Source organism: Myotis davidii, unplaced genomic scaffold, assembly GCF_000327345.1.
Source record: "Myotis davidii unplaced genomic scaffold, ASM32734v1 scaffold54, whole genome shotgun sequence".
Taxonomy (NCBI): Eukaryota; Metazoa; Chordata; class Mammalia; order Chiroptera; family Vespertilionidae; genus Myotis; species Myotis davidii.
The window spans coordinates 617,659-633,026 of NW_006287915.1; the positions used below are offsets into that span (position 1 = coordinate 617,659).

The 15,368-nt window shown below is 37.9% G+C and overlaps 1 protein-coding gene across 1 annotated transcript in view; it reads left to right on the forward strand.

The window, feature by feature from the left end:
* Nucleotides 1–15,368, forward strand: part of OSBPL8 (oxysterol binding protein like 8) — a 125,061-nt gene that overhangs the window by 20,397 nt on the left and 89,296 nt on the right. Inside the window, exons 3-4 of the mRNA XM_015561325.1 lie at nucleotides 5,823–5,861; nucleotides 13,193–13,229. Coding sequence (XP_015416811.1) covers nucleotides 5,823–5,861; nucleotides 13,193–13,229 — 76 coding nt within the window. The remainder of the gene's footprint in view (nucleotides 1–5,822; nucleotides 5,862–13,192; nucleotides 13,230–15,368) is intronic.

A 15,368-nucleotide genomic window follows, 5' to 3' on the forward strand; every position in this document is an offset into this window, starting at 1 on the left:
CGATTCTGGTCAAGGGCATGTACCTTGGTTGCGGGCACATCCCCAGGAGGGGGTGTGCAGGAAGCAGCTGATCGATGTTTCTCTCTCATTGATGTTTTTAACTCTCTATCCCTCTTCCTTCCTCTCTGTAAAAAATCAATAAAATATCTATTTAAAAAAAAAAATTTCTATTACGGCCCCGCTGGTTTGGCTCAGGTTGAGCGTTGACCCATGCCCTGGTTGCAGGATTGATCCCCAATAGGGGCTGTGCAGGAGGCAGCCAATTGATGATGTTCCTCTGTCATGGTTGTGTTTGGGCTACTGTATTTGTGTGGAGAGAAAACAATTTTTTTTGCACAATTTTTATGAGTCCTGACCTTCTCATTTATCGTCTCCATAATACTGTGAAGTATATAATATATATTACTGTCTCTGTTTTAAGAGATGAAGAAACGGAGGCTCTGAAGGGGTTATAACTTTCCTAAGATCACATTGCTAGTCAGTGGGTATGTTAAGGTTTCAATACAGATACTCTAATTCTGTTATACTTGTCATTGAATGCAAAGGCTAATATGTTTATGTATAAACGGATATGTTTTATACCTAGCCTTTTTAAAACATTCCTTTAAAGTTTTTACATATATTGCCTAATGTATACTTCGAAAAGTATGTAGTACATGATTTATTTTATTTAACCCAAAGCTTTGTTCACCTGTAACTAATTTTGACTTTTTTATCTGGGGTGAATATTTCGGCATTTAGGCACCATGTAGTTGCTGATACATGAAGAGCCGCTGCTAACTGCATTTTTATGTGTGGTAGATACTATGAACCATGGAGGTTGATATTTTCGTAATATTATTCACAATCTTGCCTGTGGCTTGCTACTGAACACCATGATATACCAATCAGTCATATGTTAGAAATAGAATAGAATTCTAGAAGGAAAGTATTTGCTATGTAGTCCTTAAGTCTTTTTAAAAATTACCTTTCAATTGTAGTTGACATTCAATATTGTATTAGTTTTAGCTTTACAGCATCATGCTTAGATATTTATGTAACTTATAAAGTGATCCCCTGATAAGTCTAGTACCCACCTGACACCATACATAGTTATTAAAATATTAGAGGCCTGGTGCACAAAATTTGTGCAGGGGGGGGGGTCCCTCTTCCTGGCCTGCACCCTCTCCAGTCCAGGACCATTCACCTGCCTGCCTGCCTAATCGCCCTAACCACTCTGCCTGCCTGATTGCCCCTAATTGCCTCTGCCTGCCTGCCTGATCGCCCCTAACCCCTCTGTCTGCTGGCCTGATCACCCCTAACCGCCCTCCCCTGCTGGCCTGATTGCACCTAACTGCCTCTGCCTTGACCCCTGCCACCGTGGCTTTGTCTGGAAGGAGGAAAGGATGACCGGAAGATGTCCGGTTGACCCGGTTTAATTAGCGTATTACCCTCTTATTAGTAAAGCTAATTGACAATATTCCCTATGCTGTACTAGTCCTTATGTCTTAATTCAGATCCTGGTCATGATTAAATATAGGATATAGGCTCATGCATCTGTATAAGAATTGGCCACAGTGAAATTCCAAGTAACATAAGCTCTTATTTCAGACTCAAAATCAAAATAATTTAAATAGGTCGTAAGAGCAAGCATCATACACTGAAATATTTATATACATGAGCTATCTCATAGAACAAGTTTCATACCTAACCTGGCATGATTGTGATGTGATAACATGGTTTCTGTTAATTCATAACATTTTCAGGTAACCATGGATGGTTAGGTTGGATATAGAGGAGAATGTTAGTAAGGTCAAAGGCCATGATTATGGGTTTATTTTTTTAGTAGTAATCACTTTTCCCCCCTGATTTCATAACCACAAACTTCACCAGCAGTCTCACCAGATGCATGGCATTAGTTACAATTGACATATTGATTGATTTTGAACTTTCCTTGTATATGAAGACCTAGATGAAGGAGGTTGATGTAATCATGGCAGGAGACCACTAGTACTGAAAGAAATTCAATTTCTGTTCCATTACCAAAAACCAATGGTAAGTCTGTCACAATGTTATTTATAAAGGACAGAATTCTTTAAGAGAAAGGATGGGGGAATTCCTAACATTGGAATTTGGGCATATGATGATAGCCAAGACTGGTAGTTGAAGAAAATATGAATATGCTTTAAGCACAACTAAGGATATTTTTAGCATTGAGGCACTTTTCTATGTTGAATTTTTAGTATAACAATTTTAAGACAGTTCTCATGAACAAATAAGAAAGTTAAATTTAAGATATTTATTTGTTTATCCAGGGAATCTTGTAGAGAGATTTCATGATTGTAATCCATATTAGTTCTTTGTGTATCCATATTAAGTGTGCAGAATGTTAAGTTTTGTAAAATACAAAGATGAATAAGACTTGTTTTTGCTGTAGAGAATTTAAGCTAATTCCTTTAGTAAACAAGTAACTCAGCAAGCTACATGTAAAAAATTCTTTGCTAGATATTAGGATTATAATAATGATTATGCCCTTTTCATTTATGCATTTATTCAGTATTTATTGAGTGTCTACCATGTGTCAGGTTCTGTTCTAGTTTTAAGCAGTACAACAGTGAACAAAACAAAGTTCCTACTCCAGTGAAACTAACATTCTAGTGGAGGAAGAAAAAAATACATAATTATATACTACTCGAGGCCCAGTGCATGGATTCGTGCACTGGTGAAGGGCGTGGCATGCGGGGATGGGCTGCTGTGGGAGCGCTGCTCATCCCAGTCAGCTGAACGAACGGCTGTGGACCTGCCCTCTGAGCGGCTGCTCCTGCTGTGGGAGCGCCACTCATCCAGGTCAGCCAAATGGCACTCCCATTGTGGGAGCACACTGACCACCAGGGGAGCAGCTCCTGCATTGAGCTTCTGCCCTCTGGTGGTCAGTTCACATCATAGCGACTGCTCGACTTATCATTCTGGTCGTTCCACCATTTTGTCACTGGGCTTTTATATATATAGATGTTATGTGATGATTGTTGTGATGAAAAATAAAGCAGGGGAGAAAGAGAGTACTGGCATAGGGGATGGATGTTGTTATTTTCTAGGAATATCATGGAAGTCTTCTGATGAAGTCACTTTTGAACAGAGTCCTAAATGTAGTTTTCTAGGCAGAGAAAAGAGCCAAGTGTGGAACTCACAGGCCTGTTAGGCAGATTGCTGATTGGGCTGTAAGTGTTGAGATTTGGGGGAAAGGTGAGTGAGAGGTCTTTCCACCTCCTTAGTCAGGAAGACGGAGGTACAGGGGCAATGTCCTTAGAAACATGTGGAGCTCCTTTCTGCAGTTCTGCCTGATAGAAGGATGCAGTGACAATCAGATGCAATATCCCTTTTTCTGCCTGGCTGGGATATAGTATCCCTTTGTTATGCTTGACATGGAAAGTTAGGAAAGACCTTAACCAAGGATGTGATATTTTATCTGGGGTAAGAAGAATGATTATACTGGGAAGGTGATTGGGATGGCCTTAAGGGGTTGGAGCTCAGGAGAGGGTAGGTGGGAAACTAATTTGGGGAATTGTCAGGGAATAGAGCCCATTTAAAAATCAAGTCAGGGAAAGCATATTGAATGAGGACAGGAGAGATTCCAGAATGCAGCCTTGGGAAATAACTATCTTAAGTGGGCAGAAAAGGAAGGGAGCCAAGCAGAGAGAGGGAAGAAGAGAAAGCAGAGAAAACAGCTGGAAAACTAGGAAAGGGAAGAGAGTTTTGAGAAAAGGAGTGGCCAGTAGTGGCAAATGCTCTAGATAGAGAATGGTCAATTAAGTTTAGCTGGGGATAGGTAAGGTTGAACTAGACCTGAGCTGTCCAATAGGGCAACTATTTATGGCAAATTTACATTTAAAGTAATTAAGTTAAATATTTAATCTCTCAGTCTCACTCGCTACATTTTAACAATTTAATAGCTATATGTAGCTATATCTATTGATTAGCATAGATATACCAGTAGAATATTTTCATCATTGCAGAAAGTTCTATTTGACAGAATTGTACTAGACCATTATAATACCAGGAAAAAAATTAAATAAGTTTAATTTTTAATGATAGCAACAGAGAAAATACTATAAGATAACTATGAATTGTAAAAACAAACAAATTGATATTTTAAGGCCAGAGTTGGGGAAAGATAAATTTAGCTTGAAGTTTGGTAGCAGAATTGGCTATTTGAGTTGAGCCTTGAGGGTCAGAGAACTTTTGAGCTATTGAGCAGGGAAGCAAAAAGAAAGCAGGTACAAAATTGCAGATCACTCTGAGCAATCAATTTTCCTAGATAGAATTTACATAAGTGGAGCTGTAGTGTGCAAGGCTATTTCATAGGAGATCAAAACATTTCTGTGGAGTGAATAATTGTAGAAAATTTAAATATCGGTGTTTGGAGCTTATTTTCTAAGTAATGGGTGCTATGAATGTTTTTAAGTTAAGGAGGAGCAACATGGCTAAAGTCATAGTTGGTAAATTAATCATTCCCTTCTCCAGCCGTAGTCTTTGTCATTTGTTTTATTACTAAGTAATTTTGCCTTATGTCTATATATTGCTTTAAAAAAAAAATCTATAAAGCAGCCCTACCCAGATTGGTTCAATGGATTGTCAGCCCATGGACTGAAAGGTCTTGGGTTTGATTCTGGTCAAGGGCATGAACCTTGGTTGCAGGCTCTATTCCTGGCCCTGGTTGGGGCACGTGCAGGAGGCAACCAATCAATGTCTCTCTCTCACATTGATGTTTCTCTCTCTCTGTCTCTGTCTCTATCCTTCCCTTCCACTCAATCTAAAATATCAATGGGAAAATATCCTCAGGTGAGGATTAACCAAAAAAAAAAAAATCTAAAAAGCAAAGTCTGGAAAGTTGTAAGTTTTAATAATTATGTATTCATAGAGGAAAAAATTAACTTCACAGAAGTTAAATTACTTGCTAATTATGAGGCTAGCTTCAAGAATGAGTAATTTAGGTAGACTGGAGATAGCTTGTCAAATAAATTACTACACAATACATACAGTCTTCAATATATGGTGATTGTCTTGACAGTAGAAACATGTCTTTATCATGTTTGTGAATTTTAGTACCTGACATAGTAAATGAATGAAGTGAGATTAAATGCAGGACTATCTATTGAAAGGGAGATAGATGCAATATTTGATAAATGAGATAAGTGGATCTGGCCCTACATTGTATTAATAGAAATTGAAAGAAAGGGCTTGGTGTGAGAAAGACATTGTCTAGGTAAAAATCATCAGAACTTAATGACTTGTTCAGATGTAAGGGGAAAAGAGTTTCAGATGACTAAAGGATTTAGGAAGATGGTACCATTGAAAAATTAGGCAAATTGATGTGGAATCTTGTTTCTGAGGAAAACTGCTGAGTGCTCTTCATTACATAATGTTTTGTAAAACAAACTAAAGCCCTTTCTTTGTTAATAAAATTCTGTAACAAGAACTTAATTTGCAATAATGTCCGAACATACAGATAGTAATGCTTTGTAATGAAGGTCTGTGAAAAAACAAAGAACATTCCAGAGAGAACATCACAAGTTAGAAGATTGACTAATTTCCTAAAGCCTCAGGATTTTTTTTTTTAAGGATTTAGTTTCTGGTGTAAGCTTAATATTGCACTCCTTCCTTCCTTCCTTCCTTCCTTCCTTCCTTCCTTCCTTCCTTCCTTTCTTTCTTTCTTTTTTTTTTTTTTTTGCTACTTAAAGATTAATGCACCTCTTAATTCATTTACTCAACTGTGGGTGCTGTCTAGATTCAGATTCTGGTGTATGAGATTAAATCACTCCTGAGAAAATTTGTTTCTTTTTTAGATCTTCCCATATTCAGAAGTTGCTGAAGGTGAAGAGACAGTGAGTAATATATATGGTGTTATTTTTTGAAATGTTAACATTTTAATATTTTTTTTAGGATTTCAAGTTGGATTCTTAAAATTTATGTTTATTGGATTTAATCATAGATTATTTTGTCATTCTAAGAAGTAGCTAATGTAGCCTAAAAAGATTAGTTTAAAAAGTGTTTTTATTTTTTTCCAAAAAGTAAATAGGCATAATCATTTTTACTATAAGAATAATACATAGTACTGTGGCATATTTAAACAATATAAAATATAATAAAATTCTACCTTATAAAGCTAACCACTTTTAATATTTTGGTGACATATTTCCTGTGTGTTAATATGTGTATATCTTACATATGAAATTTTAGAGAAGTTGAGTCATATCATACATACTTTTTAATAAAGTCCTTTTAAAAGCCAATATATAATGGATGTTTTTTAGTCAGTGAAAAAAACCTTTAATGACTAATGATAGTATTTAATTGTATGACTATGTTTTTAATTTATACCTTGTTCTAAATATGTTATTGTTTTAGATGACTGTAAATGATATTGTGATACACACACACACACACACACACACACACACACACACACATATACATCTTTTTGACCATTTTGGATGATACCTTAGTATATATCCCTAGGAGTGGGGGGGTCAAAAGTGGGATCAAATGTGTGATTAGGTTATTTTAAAATAAATGCCTAGCCAGTCAGATCATGTTTTCTTAGCAGTAATAAGCTCTGGTTCCCAGAAAAAATATTGCTTAAAATCTCTCCTGTAAAACTCGGGTAAATGTGCATGTGTATGTTTTGCAGGCAATTGCAGGAATGTAGAAATTCAGTTATATGTTGAAAGAACAAACAGATGTCAGCTGCATTATATATCCCTCACTGAAGTTTCTTGCTGTAAGGGCCAAAAATAACACTAAGTAGAGCACTCTTGAGATATTTTATATAATCCTGCTTCTGAATTGTGGCTTCTGAGAGCCAGCTGCAGTAGGATTGCTTCTAGGAATACAACCTGATTAGCTTTATTGGGGTAGAGGTTCCATCTGCTTGAATCTTTATTTTCAAGGTGTACTCATATCAGTGCTTGGTAAGCTTGTTATGCTTTCACTTAAGATCAAAAGATGACTTAAATCAAATCAATGTATATGTTAAGGAGATGCTGTGCTAAAGGCAATGGAATCAAGTTGATGTATAGATCTCATGGGATTATTTTGTATAACAGGGTAGCTATCTGTCCTGGATAGCTCTGGACTGAGGTTTCCCAGATCACAAGGTGTGATTGATTATGAGCTTCTACCTATTCCTTTACATTTCTTAAAGATTGCAAATTTTATGCTAATTATTCATGGCAAATACTTAAAAGTACATTAAAGTAAAATCACATTTTTTTCCATAATGTTCTTTTTCTGAGATTTGTAGACTAAATTCCGTAATGACTTTCATGCTTTTAATTAAAGTATATTGGTAATACACTAGCATATCAGTATAATTTTATTATTTTCAGCCTATACTTTCTGCCAAAAGAGAGTATTTATTTATATGTTAAAAAGATTATTGAGGTGACTGTGTGGACATTGTCTAAGGCAGTGGTTCTCAACCTGGGCTGCACATTAGAATCACCTGGGAATCTTTTAAAATCCTGATTTCTGGGCCTCATACTCCGGAAATTCTGTTTCTTTGTTACTAATGTTGTGGCCCCACCCCATAACAAAGACACAGAATTTCTGGAGGATGAGGCACAGAAATCAGGAGTTTAAAAGATTCCCAGGTGATTCTAATGTGCAGCCAAGGTTGAGAACCACTGGTCTAAGGGATAATGGTAAGTATGATAAATTACTCAAATAGAGAAAATGTGTGTGTCAAATCTTAATGGTCTTTTTCTGAACAAGCTGAAGAAACGTTCCTAGATTCTTTGGAGATTCTAATAGTATTTTGGTTTGCTAATAAAAGTCAAGGAAAGTGGCTAGCTTTTTGTTTGTCTGTTTTTAATATCTTACAAGATGCTTGTGTAAAGTGTTTTCACATCAGTAATTTCACATTGTCTTTATTCATGTATTATACAATATGGAACTGCACAAATTAGATCCAGGTCCTAAAAGTGGTAAGAATAAGAAGTTAGTAAGTTACTTAGTAAAATTAACTTCTAATCTTTAATTATGTATAGATCTCACAAATTTTGTTCACTGGGCCTCCAGTTTATAATAATTTCTTACCAATTTACACCTTTCCCTATACAGGTCTATTTGTCCAGCTGCCTGTTTCACATTTTTATTTGGATGTCTAACAGGCATTTCAAACGTGCAAGCAACTCTGGGAGGATTTCACTTGCATCCCAATTTAATGCCTTGGTTTCCACACCTTCCTGGGGGAGGTTTCTGAGGCCATGCTTATTTTTCATGGTGCTTCTGCTTTTATTTGGAGTATTTCAGTTCTGTTCCATTATTTGTTTTCTGGTGCCTGTTCTTTATTCTTGTGGCATTTTTTAATCTAATAGGTAATATAGCCTAACTCTCACAAACATCATAATCTATATCTATAAAAGCCTAAAAGCCACTGTTACGACAGAAAGACTGGTTGCTATGATGCACACTGACCACCAGGGGGCAGACACTCAACTCAGGAGCTGCCCCTAGCCCACAGGCCCCCATCATTGATGGGGCCTGCTGGTCAATCTCCCAGTCCCTCCCCCCAGCCATGCCCCCAGGCTGGGACCGGGAACTGGGGGTGGGTGGCGGCAGATGTGGCCCCTTTCCCAGGGGGGCCAAGGGCTGGCTCCCTTCTCAGGGCTGGTGGCCAACCTCCTGGGCCCTCTCCCCTCTCCCCCTGGCTGGCAGGTCCCCATCACCCAATTGGGGCCAGGCTCCAGGCTGAGATGGGAAACTGGGGGTGGGTGGTGGCAGACGCGTGTGGCAAGGGAAGGAAGTGGTGGGGAGGCGGCGAGACAGGGAACCTGATTGGCCCTGATCATCAGTCAGGCCTAGGGACCCCACCCGTGCACAAATTTTGTGCACTGGGCCTCCAGTTTATAATAATTTCTTACCAATTTACACCTCTCCCTATACAGGTCTGTTTGTCCAACTGCCTGTTTCACATTTTTATTTGGATGTCTAACAGGCATTTCAAACTTGACCTCTTCCAAACTGAGCTACTTACATTTCTCCCTGTAAACTAGTTGCTCTTGCTGTCTTTTGCATCTCAGATAATGGCAATTCTGTCCCTCCAAGTGCTCAGACCTCAACATTTGACATCATTTTGATTCCTCTTTTTTTTTATCCCATAGTTGGTCTATTTGGAAATCCTGTTGGCTTTATTTTAAAAATATATTCAGATATCAGCTACTTCTCATCACTCTCACTGCTACCACTTTGGTTCAAGTCTCTTTCATCTCTTCCCTAGTTTATTGCAGTAACCTCCTAACTGATTATATATCCTTGTCCCTGGTCTATTCTCAACATAGCAGCCAGAGCAATTCTATTAAAAATAATCAGATTATGTCACTCATTTTCATAGAGCCAATCAGTGGCCTGCATTTCATTCAGAATAAAATCAAAGTTATGGCTAGATCTTATAAAGTTCCATATAATCTGACACCCATTTACTTCTTCGACTTTATCTCCTCCTAATACTCTCCTGCTTGCAGTGTATTTCAGACTCTTTGGCCTTTTTACTAGTCCTCAAAAACTCTAAACTTGCTTCCTTATCAATATTCTACTCTATACTTATTCCTCCCTCTGCCTGGAATACTTCCTTTTTATGTCCTGAGGTAAGTTAACCTCATTTTACTCAGTCAGCCCTGTAGTGGGGAAGTCTTCTTAGGACACTCTATGTAAATTTTTTTTTTTAAATATATTTAATTGATTTTTTACAGAGAGGAAGGAAGAGGGACAGAGAGTTAGAAACATGGATGAGAGAGAAACATCGATCAGCTGCCTCCCGCACACTCCCCACTGGGCATGCGCCTGCAACCAAGGCACATGCCCTTGACCGGAATCAAACCTGGGACCCCTGAGTCACAGGCCGACACTATATCCACTGAGCCAAACTGGCCAGGGCTCTATCTAAAATTTTAACTCCCTCTTCCTTAACATTGTATATGTCCGAATTTTCTTACATATTTTTACTTGTTGATTATGTCATTGTTCATCACCCCCAATAGAACATAACTGCCACAAAGACAGGATTTTTTGTCTGTTTTGCTCACTAGTATATTTCTTGGTATCTAAAGTAATACCTGTCTATATAGCAGGTGTTCAGTAAATATTTAAATGCATGGATGGATCTGATTGTACTAGACTATGCTTATTTTAATTATTCATTTTCTTAATCTGAAAATAATATTAGATTAAGTCAATAGAATTAGATTTATATGACACAAAGATGCTTTAGGATATAAAATTGAAAGCCAGCATACTTTGAAACAAATATTCAGAAATTGCTGTGTGTACTAAGGATTTTTTTCTGGGAATAAGCAGGCAAGGAGTACAACTGTACAAAAGTTGAGAAAATGCTATTAATCAACAAAAATTGAGAATATAACAGAACTGTACAATGAAAGTAAATTTAAGCCCAACTCAGAAACCTTCAAATATGACCAACCTTGTGAAATTAAACACTCCCAACCATGTATAAATGTTTAGAACAGTGGTTCTCAACCTCCCTAATGCTGCGACCCTTTCATACAGTTCCTCATATTGTGGTGACCCCCAATTTCATTGTTACAAATTGAACATAGCTGAAACCGGTTTGGCTCAGTGGATAGAGCATTGGCCTGCGGACTGGAAGGTCCCAGGTTTGATTCCGGTCAAGGGCATGTACCTGGGTTGCGGGCACATCCCGAGTAGGAGGTGTGCTGGAGGCAGCTGATCGATGTTTCTATCTCATCGATGTTTCTAACTCTCTATCTCTCGCCCTTCCTCTCTGTAAAAAATTAATAAAATATATTAAAAAAAACAAAAAAAACAAATTGAACATAATTAAAGCATAGTGATTAATCACAAAAACAATATGTAATTATATGTGTTTTCCGATGGTCTTAGGCGACCCCTGTGAAAGGGTTGTTCGACTCCCAAAGGGGTCGTGACCCACAGGTTGAGAATTGCTGGTTTAGAACCATTACTTTCAGTTAGGAAGTTCCTGATAAAACTAGGGAAACTAGTAATTATTCATATTAGCACAGGAACATTTTTTTAGAAAATGTCTGTGAAACATTTGTAGTTTCCCACAGCTGTCTCTGTCAATTTCTTAACTTCTTTCTGTTTCCAATGTTATATTTATTGGTGTTAGCTTATCATCCTAAAAGTAAGTGGTATAAAATGAAAAGCATTTATTATCTTACAATTTCTGTAGGTCAGGAATCCAAGAACAGCTTTGCTAGTTGTCTCTGGCTCAAAATCTCTATATAGATGCAGTCAAGCCACTGAGAAGGGGGCCTGCTGCAGTCTTTTTAAAAAAAATATATTCTTATTGATTTTTAGAGAGGAAGGGAGAGGGAGAGAGAGATAGAAACATCAATGATGAGAATCATTGATCAGCTGCCTCCTGCATGCCCCTCACTGGGGATCGAGCCCGCAACCTGGGCAAGTGCCCTGACCAGGAATTTAACCGTGAATTCCTCGTAGTTCATAGGTCAACACTCAACTACTGAGCCATGCCGGCTGGGCCTGCTGCAGTCTTGCTTGAATGCTTGACTGGGTGGGTTGGAAGGGCAGGTGAGAAGGGTCAAGAAGGGAAATTCACTTGAAAGCTCACTTAGTGATTGTTGACAGACCTGTTTCTCTGAGTCCTGGCCCCTACAAGGCTGGGCAACTGGCTTTCCCTGATGATCTACCTAAGAAAAAATATGAGACTCCAAACAGATGGAAGTGGTAATCTTTCTACAATCTAATCTTAGAAGTAACATCCCTTTCCTTTTGCCATATTCTGTTCATTAGAAGTGATTTCAGCAAGGAGATTATACACCAAGAAGTGAGGATCACTGTGCCCTTTTAGAGATTGCCTACCATAAATATCTTACCACATGCTTGCTAGTTGTTCTCACATGGTAATAAGGACTTTAGCATAATTAGTTCATTGTCACTGAAGTTGTGGGATGTTTTCTTATCCTGTGAAATTGAAATCAGTTTATTAAAAAAATGCACTTAAATGGGCAACTATAGAAAAATCAATAAAGCATATGCCTTTATTTATTTTTTTAAGCAAATGCCTTTAAAAGGCATTGGAAAATAATTTCAAGCATTGTGAAATAACCATCACTTCAGGGAACTAACAGGGCCAAGATTTTTTCCTAGGAGACAACAGAAGCCCAAAACAAACAACTGCTATTAATTGTCATAACCAATTAAGACTCCCTCATTCCCCTTAAATAAGGCCACGCAATAATGTAATTGGTGGGAATATTTGTTTTTGTTGTTATTTTAATTTTGTTATGTTATCATAGTTGGTATTTGAAATGGAGAGCTAATGACTTTGTCCCTATTAAGGGAAACCAAAACACTTGTCCGTAGGTGACATTTAGTGTAATGTTGTATGTTTAAATAGTAACTAAAAGTCAGCAATCTTTTTTTTCTGTTTCTTTTAGTTGATTTCAAGTTATTCATTTAAGAATTGGGTCTTATAACTTCCTAAAGATTAGTAACTCTAGGTGGTATGGTTGATATTTAGTAGGCCCTAAGGAAATTTTGTCTGACTTAATAAAATTTATCATTCTAATCAATATACCTCTTTGTGTTTTTGCCATTTGAGAAAATAATTGTATTATTTTGTTGATATCTTTGTAAAAAGGTCTTTGCACAATGCTTGGAATATAATAAGCACTCAGTAAATGTTCCTTTCTTTTTATAGAAAAAATAGACTGTATTACCATATAGTATTAAGTGCTTTCTTGGCATGCAGAACTAATACTTAATAGTGCATGGGTGCTATATAATTTTAAACTATTTAAATTTAAGAATGAATACATTTTGGCTGAACCTTACATTTCTAAATAATTTTTACTACTCCTAACCCATATCTTAAATTCTAATTGAAAGTAGTTTTTGACTTGAGTAATTTTCAAAACAAATTACTTAGGTGATTTCATTTTTCTCTTTCTACCTTCATTTTCCAGAATAAAACAAATATTGGATAATGCCCAAGCCAAGATCTTTTTATGTGTGGAAAAGGAAATTCCTTCTGAATTGTGATTATTCGGATTGATGTGCATGTGCTTTCTACTTATAAACTAATGCTATTTTCCTTGTCCTTTTGTTTCACTGCTGCTTCAATCCTGATGCATTGTGCTTCTTCCTTGTTTGGATTGTATTTGTTCGCTGCTCAATTACACTGCATTAAAAGCTTCTTGGTGATAGCAAAGATGTCCTTGGCCCACCAAGTAAGTAGCTAAAGTTCAAATGACATGTTTGGAGACATAATATTTTGATGTGTACTTATAAAAGGCATGCGGTATTTTTGTTTTGATTATTTAAGTGTTCTACTTTTCTTTCCAGATAGTGAAATATAAAGAATATAGTCATTTAGTGCTTATCTGTTGACAATATCCATCTGAGATTGATAGTATTTGTATATTTACATCTGAATTATCTAAGGATAGATTATTTACTTAATTATCTAGTTAATAATTTAGGACCTTTTCTCCATAGTATTCCTTTCTGCAATCATCATGAAAAATATGTCAGGCTACTTTGAGGCTGGACATGGTCTTAAAAAATTCACTGCCATATGATAATGAGAAATACTGTTTTGTTTTGTCAGAATTTTTACGTAATAGATAATTTGGTTATGAAATGTATTATTTATACTTTGGGATTTCATAAGTGAAACATGTTTCATCTTAGGAATTTAGAAGATGTCCGTCCCCCCCCTTTTTTTTTAACCTGCACTGTTAGCTTTGGAGGATACACGATGAAAAAAACCTATGCTCTGCCCATAAGGATCATTATAGTCTAGCAAGGGAGTTAGACTCACCTATAACAATAAAGCATAATATGCTAATTAGACCAGATGTCCTTCCAGATGAAGCCATGGCGGCCGGGGCCGAGGCAGAGGAGGTGGCTGCCACGGCAACAGGAGCTGAGCCCCTTGCATGAATTTTGTGCACCGGGCATATATATATAAGCCTAAGCGACTGGATGACCGGCCAGTAGCTATGATGTGCACTGACCACCAGGGGCCAGATGCTCCACACAAAAGCTGCCCCCTGGTGGTCAGTGATCCCCACAGTTAACCTCTCACAGCCGGCCGACCTCACGCGGTTCCTCCCCCTGGCTGGCCGGGTGGTCAGTGAGCTCCCATGGCCAACCTCCTGCAGTCCCTCTCCCTGGCCGGCTGGCCCCGATCGCCAGCCAGGCCAAGGGGATCCCCCCCTCCCACCATGTACAAATTCATGCACTGGGTCTCTAGTGAATAGATAATTTTAAAGCATTGCAACAGGGGAAACTTTTATTTTAAAGTTTTGTATTAAAAGTCACAGAATTACTGCCCTGGCCTGATGGCTCAATTGTTTGGAGCATTGTCCTGTGCACCAAACAGGTTATGAGTTTGATTCTAGGTTAGGGCACGTACATAGGTTGCAGGTTCTATCCCTGGTTGGAGTGTGTACAGGAGGCAACTGATTGGTGTCTCTCTCTCTCTCTCTCTCTCTCGCTCTCTCTCTCTCTCGCTCTCTCTCTCTCTCGCTCTCTCTCTCTCTCGCTCTCTCTCTCTCTCGCTCTCTCTCTCTCTCACTCTCAAAAATCAATAAAACATATCCTCGGGTGAGGATTTAAGAAAAATCATAGAATTACTGAGATGAAAGGAACTTCAGATGTCATCTAAAAGCATGAAGATCCTGAAGCTAAGAACGGAAATGTCCAAGAAATTAGAATTGGTTACTTACCCAGTGTGTCTTCTACTGGTTTTCAGTAATTAAAATATCACTGCATTGTGAATTGGACAAAGATTTTTAACTTTATTAAAAGCAATGTGGAAATTATATTGACTTAGGAAGTTTTAGTATTTTTTATGAAATATATGACTGTTGTAAGTTTGCTCATTCCTTTAGGGTTCATTTTGTTGTTCCATTGGCAAAAGGAAGGGACTAAGCAAAATAATGGCAAGATTTCTTCTAGTTCTAAAATTATTTGATCTAAAACAATTGCTATTTGTCTCTAATGTATTATGTGGGGAGCCGGCACGGCCATGGCATACTCAGCCCCAGGGCGCCTTATGTGCCATGCCAGCTCAGTCTGGTTCAGTGACCCTGAGTTGGGGGGGTGAAAGTATTGAGAAAAGACAGACAAGAGAATGAAAGCTGGGTCTCTGTGGAACGCTGCTCCCTGATGAGGAGACAGCGCCAGCACCCACAAGCCGTGTCTTTATTTTATAGCAGATGCCACGAGGCACAGTAGGGGTGTGATCAAGTTGTTTACAGCATTCTTGTGAGTTTCAACCTCACTTAACTACATGCACCCGAACTCTATCACAAGGCACGTGGGGTTACATGTTTGGACAATAGGTTCAAGCTTACAACCAC